The sequence below is a fragment of the Argiope bruennichi genome, chromosome 4 (genome assembly GCF_947563725.1).
Source record: "Argiope bruennichi chromosome 4, qqArgBrue1.1, whole genome shotgun sequence".
Lineage (NCBI taxonomy): Eukaryota > Metazoa > Arthropoda > Arachnida > Araneae > Araneidae > Argiope > Argiope bruennichi.
Window position 1 is genome coordinate 124065292 of NC_079154.1, and position 17973 is coordinate 124083264.

At 26.2% G+C, this 17973-nt stretch overlaps 1 protein-coding gene across 3 annotated transcripts in view; it reads left to right on the forward strand.

Annotated features, from left to right (window-relative positions):
- The first annotated feature begins 1764 nt into the window (after window positions 1-1764).
- Window positions 1765-17973, forward strand: part of LOC129965789 (NAD(P) transhydrogenase, mitochondrial-like) — a 33134-nt gene continuing 16925 nt past the window's right edge. The window contains exons 1-7 of one of the 3 annotated variants that reach the window (XM_056079972.1): window positions 1765-2174; window positions 4188-4464; window positions 5584-5944; window positions 8419-8606; window positions 9353-9508; window positions 10028-10232; window positions 17616-17819. In XM_056079972.1, coding sequence (XP_055935947.1) covers window positions 4195-4464; window positions 5584-5944; window positions 8419-8606; window positions 9353-9508; window positions 10028-10232; window positions 17616-17819 — 1384 coding nt within the window. In that variant the 5' untranslated portion in view covers window positions 1765-2174; window positions 4188-4194. The remainder of the gene's footprint in view (window positions 2175-4187; window positions 4465-5583; window positions 5945-8418; window positions 8607-9352; window positions 9509-10027; window positions 10233-17615; window positions 17820-17973) is intronic. The other 2 variants (XM_056079973.1, XM_056079971.1) reach the window with 2 other exon arrangements.

Below are 17973 nucleotides of genomic sequence, written 5' to 3' on the forward strand. Positions count from 1 at the left end.
TTTTGCAATTATATCCGTTCTATTATAAATTACAAACATTTTGAACTAGACGGATGAAATTTAATTTAACACCAAATTTGTAGATTTCTATCAAAGTTTGAATGACGTACATTTAATCTGTCTAACTGTCCGAATATAAGTCAACACGATTACTACAAAATAAAGAAAGCTAGCTAGATAAAAATTGGTATTGGTTTAGTATATAAAGTGCAAATATGCATCACATTTGAAATAAAAAATGTCAAGGGATTCATCGTTTATCGTTCTGTGTTTTTACAAGCATGTAAACAAAATAACTTAAAAATGCAATGACTTAAATAAATATATGAAATTTGTTATGTGATTTTTGTAACTTCAATTCTGTGTCAAATTTTGTAAACAATCGGTCGTAAAAAATGTCCAAAGAATGCCTTTTTTTTAATAAAGGAATAAGATTAATTATAATAAAATAAATTATAATAAAATAAAATTATAATTAATTAATAAAATTAATATTTTCTTCTTTTTATATTTAAGAAAATCTTAACAAATGCATCTTATTTACAATACTATTTATTGCTTTTAGTATTTGATTTATTTAACTATATAAATCTTCGATGTGAAAATATCATTTTTGCTGCATATATGGAACGAATACACATTTTGGATACCTTTCTTCTGATCACTTGAAACCAAAGTTTAACACACAATTACAATTATACGTACTACAAGATTTCATATCAAATCTCATTGATTTAAGCCTTTGAGTATTTCAGTTATTGTATACATGCATAACAAACAAAGCATGCATTACATGCATACATTTGTAAGCTAATTTTTATGAAAATTATTAGTTTGCTTGCTTTCTTTTAAAATAATAAAATTCAAAAAAATGAAGTTTCTAATTTTTTTTTTTTTTTTTTTTTTTAGAAAAATATGTTTATAGTTATATTTTAAGTTGAAAATTGAAAAAGTAACATTTATGAGTATCTCCATTTTTATTTTATACGTATCATAAAATCTTAAAAGAATTATTTAAAAAAATTCTTGATGTGACTCTCATTTATTTCCCCTCCCTTTTCGATTCCCTCTAAAATGTATACGACTAAAAAAAAAAAAAAAAATGAATGCATAAGATTGAGCTTGTACAGAATTTACAGAATGCGCCTGCTCTCATTCATTTTATTTCTTTCTCCAAATACAATAGATGGAAAGACTGCATCAGTATTAGAAGGCTAATTGCCTCGAAGAGCAAGTAGGTTTCACTGCTAATGTATTTATTCGCCATATGAATCACATGCTTTCGAGTATAATTAGTGGATTGCTTTCCGTAGCTTGGAAGGTGAAAACAAAATTTTTTGTTGTGGAGACTTGTTGATTTTTATTGCAACTTCCAAAACTGGAAAGTGCAAAATTATGGAAATCGTGATTTCAGTTTAAACGTGAGCAAACTTTTAATTAATAGTTCAAGAGTTACAAAAATCATAAAAAAGCATGTGTTCTAATTAATTGCATAATCTATCAACTTATCAAATATTTTTACCAGTTTAAATTTTTCTAAAAATATTTTGGATAAATTGAAGGGAATGAAGGATTACTTGTTTTTAAGTATTCCAGTTCAAAGGATCGAGTAGAAACGTTTTATTTTTAATTCTAAGTTTGGCGCTAAACATTAACGCCAATCACAAACAAAAACTGGCAGCCATTGGCATAAAAGTGTTATCAAGAAATTTTGTGAACTAAAAAATTGAAATATGTAATCAGGAAATACATTTAAACAGTTCATTTTAAATGAGCAAAACGATTCTCATACGAAAGTCTAGAATTGTCCCTTCATACATTTCCCATTAAAAAAAAAAAAAAAAAAAACCCTTCTGAGCCTGTACTTTGATTTTGGACTTCCAGTTTTGAATCCGAACATGCGCAGTGAGGATGCTTAATCCTGAACTGAGGCACTTCTGCAACTAGATTTACGCCAAGAGCCACGCTGGTTATCGAAAGAAAAGGTGTCGACGATATGTTCACCGGCCGGTTTTTGTGAATTGAATATCTACATCATTCATTGAACCCAAAGTTTGTGCCATTTATTAATAGATAAAAATTTCGAAAACAAGCGCAAAGATCGGCCCCTGTTTTTAATATACAGGAGAGGTGCTTGATCTACAAAATAAATGTAAGCTATATCTTCCACATAAGTAAGCCGTATTCCTTAGATTATTAAAAGACCCTATTAATTATTATAACAAAAGTAAATCAAGCTGGGTTTTTATTAATTTTTTCTTTGTGTATTTTAAATTTTCTTTAACAATGCCACATATACGATATTTTTATGGATACTGTAATTTTGTGATACAGAAGTACAACAATCCTAATTAAAGGCTGTTGAAAAAGGTTTATCCAGTTTATTAATCTGTTAATGTGGTGTCAAAATATTAATAATTTAACTTACTTAATCGAGAAGATTTTTTGCATGTACAAATCAGCGCAAACTGTTCTTACATTTTATTCGGAAAAACATTTATTTAAAAATGTTTTTAATGTTGTGAGTTTAAATTTTAGTGTTATGATCGATTGAATCTTTCTCAAAAGATTTATCTGATCATGTATTATATTATTGATTTGGAAATTTTAATTTCAATAGATGTTATAAAATTATTGTATTTATTATGTAGTAATTTTATTTTATAAATCATAACTATGCACTTAAATAATATGGTATGTTAAAATACTTCTTATAGTTTTTCCCTGTTTAAAAATTACATTTTACAATTGTTGCTTTTTCTTCCCTAAAGATTTCATCGAAATCTAAAAAAATGATATTTTAATCCAGGGTTATAAAAAATAACTCTTCAACAGTTGATAATGTAATATACTTTGGCCACAAGAAACAAAACTATGAGCAATTCTGTTTAATTTACCATAATTTTTAAAATCTTAAAAAAATTCTGATTTTTACTGTTATGAATTTATTTAACTGTACAGTTTTGTATTAAAAGCAAATTTGCTTCAAGTTCCGATCAAAATTTCTACTTGTGCATTAATTTAGATCAATTTCAACTTTTTCAAAAGACACTGAAAAAAAAAAGATATTACCAAATAAATTGAATTATTTGTGGAAAGAAAAAGAATATTTGTATGCATATTAAAATATATCTAAAATAAGAATTCAGTTTTCTTTCAATTTGTGTAAGGATATAATAAGGTATTTTTGATGGCAGAATCTGGCTTTATAGATAAATGTATGTAATACTTTTTTTACCCTCTCAATCTTTAATTGATTATGTATATATTTCTTACTCAAACAACTGAATTTTTAAAATTTGATTTAGATGTAAAATTGTTTGATCAGTTTTATTGACATTTTTGTTATCAAGAATGAAATTATTTAGCTTAAAATGTGCAAATTCTGCAAGAGATTGAATCTTTTAGCAATAAACCCTTTTATTTTTATACTTTGGTTATTAACTTTTGATCAAAAGATTTTGATTATGTAGTAAATTTTTATATGTAATTTCCCATTTAGTTCATTAATGTACTCTATTACATTTTTTTAATGTAGTGTTTAAAAGTAATAATGGTTTGCTAAATGCTTTTATTCATTTAATCTCATATATCTATATGAGATTAAATTATTATCTCTGCATTAAATTATTATCTCTGCATTATATATATATATTGTGCTTTAAAACAAAGCCTACTTGTTATGATTACAAATGTAATTAAACTTCACTACAGCCACTTTCAAATTTGATATAAAAGTGGTTTATATGTTTTGCAGTGCTTTCTAAGTACTTAATTTTAATTTTTATTTTTGCTATGCATATCAATTTCTAAAATTGATGTTAATCTGAAAAATCAATATTTGTTTTTATAAAAAAAATAATCAGAAAATAATTTATTTTCATCTTGTGACAGATACAGCATATTGATATCTTGACTGGTTAGATTGTGGCCTTTATACAAAGACTTAAGAATTAGAAGGCTATGTTTTCAAGAACTGACTCTTTTAAAAATATATTGCTTATATAGGCTTTCTACATACAAATCTATCACTGCTAAATGTTCTCTTGTTGTAGAGTGTGTGCCAGTGCAGATATCTACTAATGATAGTTTAAAAAGAATTCATATTTATTATTGTTGTAAAATATGCTACATTTATTATAAGAAACCTGTTCAGAGTGAAGTATAATAATTTTTTTTCTCTTTAGTTCTGCCATGTTGCTTTTACTAAAAACATGCACTTCTGTGCGTGAAGCTAGTCTTCTGGTTGCAAACAAGGGATCCTGGACTCTATCTATCAAAGGCTTCCATACCAGTTTTTTGCGTAGATGCAAGGCAAAGCAAGAAAAACCTCCACAAGCACCAGTTAAAGGAATCCCCTACTCTAAACTGACAATTGGTGTGCCCAAAGAGTCCTGGAAAAATGAGAGACGTGTGGCTTTATCTCCTGCAGCAACAGCCACCCTTATCAAGAAGGGATTTCAGGTATGTTATTTGAAATCAAATATCACATTGTTTTGAAAATAAGTGTAATGAATTTAAAGCAAAAAGGATGATAAGTTATAAAAAATATCTTCCGAGCATAATGTTTATAGATTCCATATGTTTTCAATTTATCAAAATTTAATAGGTAAAATTTTGTATCTGACAATGAAACGATTTGAAATATAATTATTCTGTTAAATAAATAATTTTTTAAAAAGTTTAAAATCATGTAGGTAAAATAATTATAATTGTAAAATTTTTTGTTATTTTTTAAAAAAATGTAGTAATGTTTTCGCATTTCGTTTTGAAAATAGAAATTTATTTATTGCATATTGTTAATGGTATTTTTGAAAATCTATTCCAATATAAATTAACCCTTCAAATTGCTATGTTTTACAATTCTATAGATAAATGAATGGAAATTATAGGAATTCTGTAGAGATAATTAACTACTGGCATTTTTTCTTTAATTTTCCAGGGCTGATTTTATCAGTAATGCTTGTAATTTAATTTTTAGTGACATTTCTTTTGTTGCAGAATTGTCAATTTTAATAAATTGCAATTTTTATTATTTTTAAATTAAAGATAAACATAAAAGTTCTATTTTATCATTTTTGTATAAACAAAGTAACCAAATGAAAATGAAAATTATTATTTTTTTCTTAAAGTAGTTGATATAAAACTACTTATTTTTATTGATTGAAGTTGTTATACATTTTAAACATGGGATTGATTGTGAATCAACATGCAGCTGCATGAGCACAGATTTTAAGTAGAAGTTTAATTGTGTTAAATATGAGTATAGATTATAAATTGAAATAAGTGATAGATTTTATATTGATGACATATATACCTGCCACAAGACGTATATTTCTTGAGTTAGTATATATTTGTAGTATCTTGAATAATTTATTGCTGTTTTAAAAATTTGATTGCCATTCTTTGTTCATTAATTACATGTTTTCTTTTTATCACTTAAATATTATTTTGCTGCCAGCTTCTGGTATGCTACCTAATCTGATAGCAGCCAGATTATTCATACTATATTTCATGTTCTGTCATACTATAAATATTCTAAAATATTTAGAATGAATTATTTTTCATCTATCATTTGAATAGGTTAATATTGAGAAAGATGCTGGAGTTGAAGCAAAATTCAGCAACGCAGAATATGAAGCAGTTGGAGCGAAAATCTCTGATAATGCTTTCTTGTCAGATATTGTCCTGAAAGTGCGTGCCCCTAGTACTGCTGAAGTAGGAAAATTCAGGAATTCCAGCACTCTTATAAGCTTCCTGTATCCTGGTCAGAATTCTGATCTAGTGAAATCTCTGCAGCAGCAACAAATGAATGTCTTTGCTATGGATTGTATTCCTAGGATCAGCAGAGCTCAGGTTTTTGATGCTCTTAGTTCCATGGCTAACATTGCAGGTTATAAAGCTGTTGTAGAAGCTGCAAATAATTTTGGAAGATTTTTCACAGGTATCCATTTTTTTATATTGTATTTTTATTTCACAGACAACTTAGTTTTGATTTTTCAAAAGTAACAGATACTCTCATTTGACTTCAGAATTATTGTAGCTGTAAATTAGAATTAAATCAGAAATTTATTTGCCTAATTTAATTTTTAGCTTTGATATTTTTTAATGGTGAATCTTAATTAATGATGGTAATCATTTAATTTGCCTAATTTTTTAGGTCTAACAGAACTCAACCAATTTAATCTTTAATTTTTTGTTGTTTTTAATGCTTAAGTTTCAGGCATGTAGTTGGTATTCACATGTAAATTTTTTAAAAAAGAATTATAAGAATTATATATTTTTGAGATTGAAAAAAAGAAAAAAAAAAAAAAAAAAGATTAACAAGTCAATGTATTATCTGTTTTTTTTAAAGTTTTATTTCATAATTAAAAGTTATTACATTAAAATAATTAACAACTTGGAAATTTTAAAAATCTATTGTTAAAAAATTGAGGGCTAAAATAAAGCATAAATATTCCGAACATTTTGAAGTTCTTTACACTTTTCTAAAACAGCTATACTCAATAACTTGCTGTTATTAAAATACTTTTGCCTTGAATAGATAGTATTTGATGCTTATTTGATTTCTATGAGAAGACAGATTAATTAAAAATTACTAATCTTCCCATCTTTAGAATGTATGTTACAATGAAACATTTTTTTTAATAATTTATATAAAACAAATTTAAAAAATGCATTTCTGATATTTTTAATCATTAGCATTGTCATAACACAATTTTTTAAAAGTGCATTTTAATAATATTTATTTATATCTAGGTCTAGTGATATAATTCTCTGACAAGTACATTTTTTTATTGCAAATCCATTCAATTTTTTTAATGCAGCTTTGATATTTTTTAATGGTGAATCTTAATTAATGATGGTAATCTTTTGAGAAACTTAAATTCTAATTGTTTAAGAATGTCATTTTTTTTTTCTTGATTGTGAACATAGAAGATATGCAAATACTTTAGAATAATGTGCTATGTATGCAAGAATTATTCGAAGTTTATTATAGGCATCTGAAATTTTATTTTTATGTTTATAGTCAATTAACTGACGTACAGATATTTATGTTATTTAATAGGCTCAGAAACAATTTTTTTTCTCATTATGTTGGAGAAACTGAGATTTGATTATAAGTGCTATTACTCAAAAGATTCTTTTTATTCAGGATGATGCAATTTAAGTATTTCTTTTTTTCATATTTAGTCAAATTGCTATTGATGAGAACAATGGAAAAGTTGAATTCTTGCTAGCTGAACTTTACAATACTGTACTTTTATAGTTTTTTTTTTTTTTTAAATTTGTGTAGATAAAAATGTAGCTTATACCCTTATACCCAGAAAATGTTCTAAAGAAATCTGAAAAGCAGAAGAGAAAAGATTTTGACTTGGATGCATGATTAAAAAGTTATTTTTAGTCCTGTCTTAATCTGTTCAGATTACTTGTGTTTATTATTTTATTACTTATTTTAAATCTATTTTATGAGGAATTGACATCTAATTTATGATATAGAGCATTTTTATATTAATAAAATTTCATTGCTATTCTCTCAACTTAAAATCAAAATTTTGTAACTAATTGCACTCTAACTGTGTTTCAAACTTTCTTACTAAATGTAATATTTCAATCCAATCTTACCTTGAAGCATTGGCAAAGTTTATGATTTCTTACAGACATTCTCTATTTATTTAATCTGTTTTTATTTCATTAAATGCTTGTAAATAAAAAAAATACCATTTGGAAATATACTTTATGAAGAAGAAATATATTTTATAGTATTAATGAAAAAGAAATATATTCTATGAGATTTATGAAGACTTGAGTATTATTCATTTAACTTATTGAAATTACTTTGATAAATGTTGATCAATGAGAAGCAGTCATAATTTTCAAGTGTTTGAGGAATTAAGTTATGTAAAATGGCTGGATGTCTTTATAAAATAAATTATTATTATTATTTATACTTAAAGAAAGAAGATAATAGCTTACACAATGTTGCCACAAATAAAATTTGTGTTTCTTGAAATCTTAAATGGCTCTGTTTTTACAATGTATCTCTCAAATTGCTGAAATTTAATACTTTTAAATGATATATAATAGAGAAAAATATAATGATAAGAAATGTCTATTTTTTTTCTTCTTAAGATCCATACAGATGTAGGCATGTTAATTGACAGTGTAGGCAGTATTTTTTGTTTGATATTATTATTGATTATGATTATTTTGAGTATTTTTGCAAATGTATTTCATACATAGTCAGTTATCTTTTCTTGCAATGTTTATGAAAGATAAATATTTATAAGTATATTTTTTTCCTCATGTATCATGTATTATTCAAATGAAATGGCATATTTTTTTTCCAGTGAGTATTCTTTTTCTATTTAGTTTAAATTGTTGTTAATATGGTTTTTTTTTTTTTTTAAATTACAGGCCAGATTACAGCTGCAGGTAAAGTTCCTCCTGCCAAGGTGCTTGTTATTGGAGGCGGAGTAGCAGGTCTTTCAGCTATTGGAACAGCCAAGAACATGGGGGCTATTGTCCGGGCATTTGACACTAGAGCAGCTGTCAAGGAGCAAGTTGAATCTTTTGGTGCTGAATTCTTAGAAGTGAATGTAAAGGTAAGTATTTTTTATTTGTGTAAGTATTGTGCTTTTTTCTCCAAAGTTTTTAATATATGACTATGTTATTTATTTCATATAGAACATGCATTGAATATATTCTTTATTCATTTAAATTTTTAATTTTTTGACGCTTTTCTTTTTTTGTATTCATTTTGTTTTCTTTTTGTAGCATGTCAATTAAATATATTGCAAGTTATTTAAAAATATTTGTTCAACTAGGTAATATTTTTATGGACATTTTTTTTTATCCATATAATAAATGTTTACCTTATTTTTTGTAATTTTTTATTATTGAATTTAAATGTAAAATATTGTTTTTAAAAGTGAAAAATATTATTTCTTTCTTTCCATGTTTTGGATACCCTTTGTTAATTAATAAAATAAACTTTTTTGTTAATTAACCCAAAAAATTTTAATTCTTTGATTTTTATATGATGAAGCACATTTCATCTCAATATTTTAACTATCAGTTTCCCTATTCTTTGTTTAAATTTTGAATTTTTAAAGGAATTTATTAAATCTTGATGTAAAATTTCATCAGTCTTCAAAAATGATTTTTATTCATTTAAAAAAAAATTCTAGTCAGAAGTTATTACAGATGATTAATTAGAAGAAATATCTCATGTAAAATTTCAAAGAAAAATTTATTACTTTTTAAAATTATATTTTGTCTGATTTTTGTCTAAGCCATTCATACTAATTTGATAACCATTAAATTTTGATAAAGCTGTTTTGCTCTGCAGGAATCTGGTGAAGGAATGGGTGGTTATGCTAAAGAAATGTCCAAGGAATTTATTGAGGCTGAAATGGCTTTATTTGCTAAGCAGTGTAAAGAAATTGATGTTCTAATCACCACAGCACTTATTCCTGGAAAACCTGCACCGAAACTCATCTCAAAGGTAGTTATTGTTTTATTTTATATAATTCAATTCTAGATGAGTTTTTAAAATTTTTTCATATAATATATGTAATTTTCAAGTATGTAACTATATTACTAACTACTTTTCAATAAAAGTTCTATGATATTAATCACTTTCAGTGACTGGCTGTTCGCTCATCATTAGTGTTATTAATTACCAAAATTAAAGAGCTAATCCACCAGCCACAAACATTGTACTGATTTTCTTCATTTTTATTTCATATGAAATTGATGCCATCAATGGTCATAACTACAGTTAAGTTCAATTACATGTATAATTTTAAAACAAGAATTTTAAATATAAATATTATCCCCACATACCTTTTAATTACCATTTATTCTCTTTTTTTTTTTTAAAGTAAATTTTAAATCGACTATTATTTGGGTCTGTAGTCTTTATCTTAAAATATTTCTTATTTCAAATAAAATTGGCAGCCAGCTATTTTCTTCTTTTCAAACCCAAGTGAAGATTTCTTATAATCTAACTGTTTTATTTTAGGAAATGGTTGAGTCCATGAAACCGGGATCTGTTATTGTTGATTTAGCTTCTGAAGCAGGAGGAAATGTAGCCACAACTAGACCTGGAGAATTATATGTGCATAATGGAGTCATACATATTGGATATACTGATCTACCTTCTCGACTGCCTACCCAATCTTCAACATTGTATGCAAATAACATATCTAAATTTCTTTTATCTATTGGTGAGTTTCTCATTATTCAAGAATTTTATGATCTTACTGAGAGATAGTTTTCAGGTGTGTAAGCCCTTGTCTGTTTAAAGTGGCCCATTTCTTAATTTGCAGCAGTTAACTAGTGGCTCAATCACAACATGCTGTATATGAGATGGATGAGTCCATCAAAAGATGTACTTCTTCCTATGTAGAAGGTTCAGTGGGAGGGACATGTTTCTGATGATACTATATGCTTTGATTTAGATATTGTCTGTTTACGAGGCTAGCTAATTGTGTTTAATAACAGAATGTGATAAAATTAACAGTATTTCTTACAATGTGAAATTTTGGTTATGAATTAGTTTGGAAATGAAGGAAAGGAAATCTCTGCAGCCATTAGTTGTGAAAAATGTGGAGTAACATTTAAAGAAAGAAAAAATTTAAATGCTCTCTGCTGAAAGTTTCACCTGGAACAAAATGCTCTCAACAAAGGCAATCAAATTTGTGAACTGTGTAATGGGACATTTTAGACAATAGCTAATTCATAAGAGCATATACAGAGTCAATATTCCATCAATCTCTAATACATTAATAAGACCTTTTACTCTGCTCAAGATTTTCTGAACTGGAAAGTTGGAATTGACAAAGAAAGCCAGTCATCTTTTGTACTCCATAATTCTTCCGAAAAGAAAGAGGTAGTGGGAAAAAATATATATTATTATATTTACCATCACAGTGGTTGCTTTAATCCAAAGGCAGGAGGAATTTGCCAACTTAAAGAGTTGGGATCTAACAAATCTGGTTACACTTACCTTGCAATTATAAAAGTTTGTATACAAACTATCAATTGGATTTTTAGAATAAAGGTGTACCAATTCATTCTTGTCAAGACATGAATTGGAGGCTGGGAGATTGTATTTCACAGAAGAAAAAAGGGTAGATCTTGTTAATAGGCTTCATCTCAGGATACCTATGACGATATATTAGATAAAATACAGCATAACTTTTCTCCAACACATCACTGGAGTTTGTCAACCAGGAAAGATTTGTGCAGCATAAACAGAGACTTTAAAATTTTAGGGGAAACTGTTCTGCATCAAGATGATACTTTATCCATCAACATTTGTATTAAAAAATTTAAGAAAATATAAGGAAAATCCAGTATTCATTTATAAACCAGTTGGAGGGATCTTAGAAGACTATCCTTCTATAAATTAAAATGATTTTTTACTGGGATTGATGAATAATGCTTAAGTAAAACTACTTGAAATGTATGGGAGAGCATGCATTATGATAGACTTGACCCATGGAACAAATCAATGTGGGTTTGAGTTAACAACGATAATGGTGTACAATGGAAATAATGAAGGTTTGCCAGTAACTATATTATTCTCTTCAACAACTGCGAGGTACATTCTTTTGCCTCTCTTTATTAATATTAAAAAATGCTTCCCAAATTCAACAATCAAAGTTCTAATGAGAGATGGCACAAATTCATTCTTAAATGCCTGGAAATCCATTTTTGACACTAAACCTTTCCATCTGGTATGTATTTTGCATGTGAATAGAAATATTAATCACAGTATAAATTTGACAAAGAAAATTTGTAATAAAGCAAATATTAAAAAAAGAAATGAATGATATATTAACAGAATTGGATATAACAACTTTTAATGCTTTGATTGAATAAGTTGTTGAAAAATTTAAAGAAGAAAGTTCTTTTTGCAGTACTTTGAAACAACTTACAATCCCCCCCCCCAGAAAAGTGGACCTTCTGTTATAGAAAAAGAATATAAATAAATAACATGAAGTTGAAATTAGAAATATGACATCCCCAGACAAAGTATGAAGAAAGTGGAGAAATTGTGAAGAAAAGATATGATAAATCCATAGCAGTAATTACTAATGCCGTTGCAAAGAAACTCTTGGCAAGAGTCGTATCAATAGAAATAAGCAAGCTGACTAACTTTAATTTGAAAGAGCCATGCTTGCAATGCAGAAATAAGGATAATTATAGTTTCATTCATAAATGAAAATAAAAATAAATTATTACTAAAACAGTTGAGTAATTAATTTTTACTTACAATGTAGAAAAAATAAATGCTACAGAGTGGTACCAAATGAAATGTGACCAATGCAGTGTGTGCATACACTCTTTGTCTTGCCTCTGCATTGATTATTTTATAACATTTTTAATTTGTAAGAATATCTATTATATTTGTCAAAAGTTTGAAAAAATTGATAACTTTTGAGTCCAATAAAATACAGACAATGTTGAAGGCACTTTAAATATACATATAAATGGAAAAAAAAAAATCAACAATTGCAACTCTTAAAGACACTGAAGTGACAAATATTGGAAAAAGATAAATGATTCAGCATTAAAATAAATTAAGTGTTGACAATACTAAAATGAGACATTTTGCATCTTCTTCCAGATGTGGAAGAAAAATTTAAAGATTTAAAATCAAGTTTTCAGATTGTAGTTATTTCAACTAGTTTTTTTTTTTATAAGTGAAAGGAACTGCTAAAAATATCCAAAACTACAACAAACATATTAATAAACAAAGAAAATTTATAGTAAAAATAGAAAATATCAAAACAAAATCATCAATAAGATTTTTTTTAAAAACCAGTTTGTTTCTGGCTATGAACCCCTGTATAAATACCTGATATTTTTCTTTGTCATTGTTATGTTTTTTCTTTTCCAGTGGTATCATTGTATTTAAATTAAATATTATTTAAAATTATATTTAATTTAAGTCTTTCAGAGAATTTAGTAGAATTTTAGGAAAATGTATATTTCTATATTCATGTACATATTTTTTTCTTTTGTGCTTGCTTATAAATAAAGTATTTCTAATTTTTTTATTTGAAATTTTCAATTTATAAGGATTGTCTGATTATTAATTGAATTGAATTTAAAAATTCCATTATTTTATTTAAGAAATGCAAATGATTATACAAAATAAACAAAAGAAAAATCTTCTTTATAGATTTAATTAAATGAATGAAAACAAGAGAATAAATATTTGAATAAACAATAGAAACCACTTGAGTTCCATTATAGTAATGAAAAAACAAATCCTTAAAATTTTGAAAGTATTTAGGTAATTCCTTAAAACCTGAAAAAAATCATTGAATAATAAAAATCTTGTATGAAAACCCATGTGTTATTGAAAAAAAAAAAAAAAAAAGTAAGAGCTTAATGATTGTTTTTAATAATGGAATGAAATTTTTTAAAAAGTGTTTGAGTGAGTGCAAATAGTGAGAGTAAACAGTTTGAGTCCAAAAATAGAAAAACAATTTAAAAAATAGTGAAAAAATTGTATTTAAAAATATTTTTTCAAAGGTGGGAACAAAATGCAAAAAGCTTCATAAATTATTCTTAATCTTAAAAGAACTTTAATTCACAATTAGAATACATGTTAAATAACATTTAAATCACAGAAAGAGTATACCTTCAAATAGTATTTAATCAGTAGGTATGGTACCTGTAATGTGCATTTTTATTAAATTAAAGTTTGAAATATAAAATTTAATTTATAGCTTAAATTTTAATTCATTTTTTTATTTACTTTAAAATTGTGTTTGAAATATTCACTAAGGTATGCTGATACAGATTAAAATTAAATGAAAGTACATCTTTCCATTAGATAAAATGATTTATGTATTAAACTTTTTCATTAAGTTATAGTAAATTGTTAGTAACACAAAATATATGTTATAGTTTATCGATTTTTAAGTAGATTTATTTTAGAAAGACTACCTATTACAATGGTTCTTATAACATGACTTCAGTAAAATTTCTGTCTCTCTCTCTCTCTCTCTCCCTGTGTGTGTATGCCCAAATTATCTGTATGCCCTGTGTGTAACACTTTGCCCAAATTATTGTATTAACACGATAAATAGAGTGATTTTGATTAGATTTTAACTGGCTTGGGGTATGCTACAAGGAGAGTAGAAATCTTGGACGAGTACATAGATTGACCATCTGGCTCAAAGATGATGGAAATGTTTTTGGATAGCTGTAATTGTTTAGAAGTTAGGGATTAAAAAGTGATTTTTAACATCTGACTTTGATTATTTTAATCAACAGTTTATATTGCCATTTAAAAAAATGAAATAAAACTTCTCCCTTTACTTCATGTCCATATTTCGAAATTGTTTAAATGCACTTGGACTAAAATTTCATAACTGAAATAAAAATGAAGGGGGGGACAAAGATTTATTACCGACTTATGTAAAAAATGATCAGTTTAAAAAAATTTCATAAGCTGCATGTGTTTCTTTTAAATGTATTTTAATCTTTATTTTGGTAATGAGAATGTCAGTTTGTTGTATTTCTCTTTTTAAAATAAGCCAAATTATTTCTCAAACTCTACTTAAGAGAGAAATATCATTCACTCTTTTATCATGTAATCTTTTTCACCATTAAAAATATACTTAAAATTTGTCAGGTGTTTATCTCTTGAGTGAGATACTTTAAGTAAGGTTTAACATTGTTGGTAAGATTAAGTTAGTATTTTGCTATCTAAAGAAAATACTTATAAAATTGACTTTTATAATGATAAACCAATTTACTAATCGAATATTAGTTGCCTTGCCAAAGCATAAAATAGGTTGCTGTTGAAATTTTGAACTGTATTTTGCAATATTCATTATATGAAGAATAATTTTCACAATTATTCTACATATTTTGTGCAAAAAACATAAATTTCATGATTTAAATTAATTTCGTTTTTCTGGAGCTTTTGCTAATTTGGTGGCCTTTGGTTTGATATCTGCTGCACCACTGAAAATATACGATATTAATACTATTTATTTCGCAATAAATACTGAATGAATATGTTAATAATAAAATCATTATCTATGGTTGCTTCAATATGTTGTACATATTGTTTTTGTCTAAGGATTGAAAAGGATTTGAAAATAATAATTTAGATGATAAGGAATCTTTGACTACCAGTTTGTTGAGAGGAATTTTTTCCTCTTTAAAATTGTGTAAATCACATTTTGATTTGGCAATGCATTCCATCAAATTATGAAATTAAGAAAATTTTTCGAAAAACTCCTCTACTAAGCAATTTCAGTTCATTTTTTTGGACCTAAGTTATTCAAAATAATAATAAAAAAATATCAATGGGGGAATTTTATGTTAACTGAGACTCAGAATTATGGGACAATTTAAGTAAAAACAAACTAAAAAGCAAAACTCTACAAAATTTTTTATTTCAGATATTCAAATTATTTTTAATATCTGAAAGATATTCAAATTATATTTAGGTTTGAAACAAAAAGAGCAAAACACTCAACAAAAAATTTTATTTTAGATATTGAAATTGTTTTTCATATAGCTACTTTGAAGGCAATGAACTAGAATCGAAGAAATATATCCATTTTTTTAAAAAACGTTGTGGCTGATCATTTTTGTGTTCAAAATTGCATAAAATTCATTGAAAACTACATTTGATAGCCCTAAAGCAAAAATTATTCAGTTCAAAACGATATCCTTAGATTATTGTTTTTATATAAGGCAATATATATTCAAAACTTCATATTAATATATTCATAAATTTTAGTTATATGTTTTATTAATAAAAATTTTTACAAAATGCAAATTTTTTCAAAAATCTATTTAAAGCTTTCATTTGTCTTGAATAAAAACTGTTTGCTTGCCTTCAATCAATGTGCACTACATTTTTAGGATATATATATATATTTATAAACGTTACATTAAAATTAAAATTTATTTAACAACTTTTGTTGACTGCTAATTTTAAGTAAAGATTCTCTCATTATTGAAGTTTAGATATACTTTTAATATAAAGTTCATTAAAAACTTTAAAATTCATCACACACTAATAATATGGCTATTGATACACCAAAATGTTAAGTTTGTATCTTGAACTTGTGTGTTTTTAGGCACAGCTCCTCACAAATGATTTTTAAAGCTGTGATTTGCATTTTATGTTCTATCATGTAGGTAAATTTTATAATGTAGATGACCTACTGTGGATTACAGATTTTAAATGTCCCCACCTACATAATATTCTGAATATGCAAGTCTATGAGAATTTTTGGAGCATTTGGAGATAATGTAAGCCTCAACAACTTCCATGTTTTCTGACATACTCTTACATAATTTTACAATGTTTTTCTCCTTGCAATGAGGATATATTTTTAGTGTGATGTTGCTTGAAAATTGAGATGTAGCATTAATATCAAGCACTTTACTCCTCATAATTGATAATGAACTCACTACTGATTGAGTTATGAAAATTCTTTTCGTTGCCAAGAGCCATCTATATATTTCAAATTTCGGACTCTTATTCCAGTGCAAGCAAATAGATGTTTTATAAACATAATAATGCTTGAAAGCATATGTAATTACCAATCTTTCCAACATTAAAACTACTAAAAACATATTCACACTCATTTGACTTGCTGATAGAGCATATTGTTAATTTATAATTTAGAGTGACATTCATTTGTTAAAATGTGAGAAAATATCTGGTTTTGCTTTCAGATACATTTTTTTAAATAAAAAATTACATAAATTGGTTTTTATTAATTATAAACCAAACACAAATTTGGAGACCCAAATAAATGGACTTTAAATCAAAATAAAAAAATTCTCAATTTTAAGCCAATCTGACTTTTGCACTTTATCACACAGTTGTGGATGATAAAAACCTAACTTGACTTCCACAGTAACTACTTACCTACGAAGAAAATCGATTCATCCATCCTATCTACAATATGTTACTTTTGATCTGCTAGTCATCATTTAAACTCAGTGGCTTGTCCACTTAATTACTTATTAAACAATAAAATTAATATTTCTTCAGTGTAATATTTTATTTAAAAGTATTGCATTAAAGTTGAATTAATTCTGAAATAAATTATATCAAAGATATTTAGGATATAAAATAAGCCTTGAGTAATATATTTTTTAAAAATATTTCCAATTCACATTTCTTTACCTATGTAGAATAATATTATAATAGATAATATTGTGTCTTGTGTAATTGAAATATGATAAAGATGTCATTTTGATGATCTTACTTTCAGAATAAGTTTTAAATTTATTACTTTGTTATAATTATGCGATATCAAAATTCTGTTACCAAATGTGTATGAACAATGAATAATTTTTTTAGAATTTTATTTTGAAACAATGATAATCAATTTAAGTTATGAATATAACTTTTCAATATTAGACTAAATTAATTTGTTCTGCTTTCTTTATTCTATAAAGATATTAAAACACTGATATATTTTTTTTCACATTTATTGGAGATAACATATACCTTATGCATGTCCTCATCTTTGAGGAGTAAAATATATACCTTATATGCAAGTCTATGAGCCACCGGCCATAGTAATTGAAAAGATGCTTGGTTTGTGCAGGTGAAAAGGATCACTTCCACATCAATTTGGAAGATGAAGTTGTGCGAGGTTCAATTGTTCTGCATGAAGGGAAGCTCTTGTGGCCTCCTCCTCCTCCTAAGGAAGTTCCTGCCCCACCTGCTCCGAAAGTTGCTGCAAAGGTTGCACCTCCAGAACCCAATTATTTTAATGTGACCCTTAAAGATTCCCTCATGTATACTTCTGGTAAATCAAAAAAGTTTTATATTAAAATTTTTTTAGCATTATGAAAGTTTTATATACAATTCAAAGTCCGCACATATATATATTAATATTTGAATTTTCTTGCTTGAATGAGAGGAAAGCAGCTTTTCTCCGATAAATGGAACTGACTGTGTTT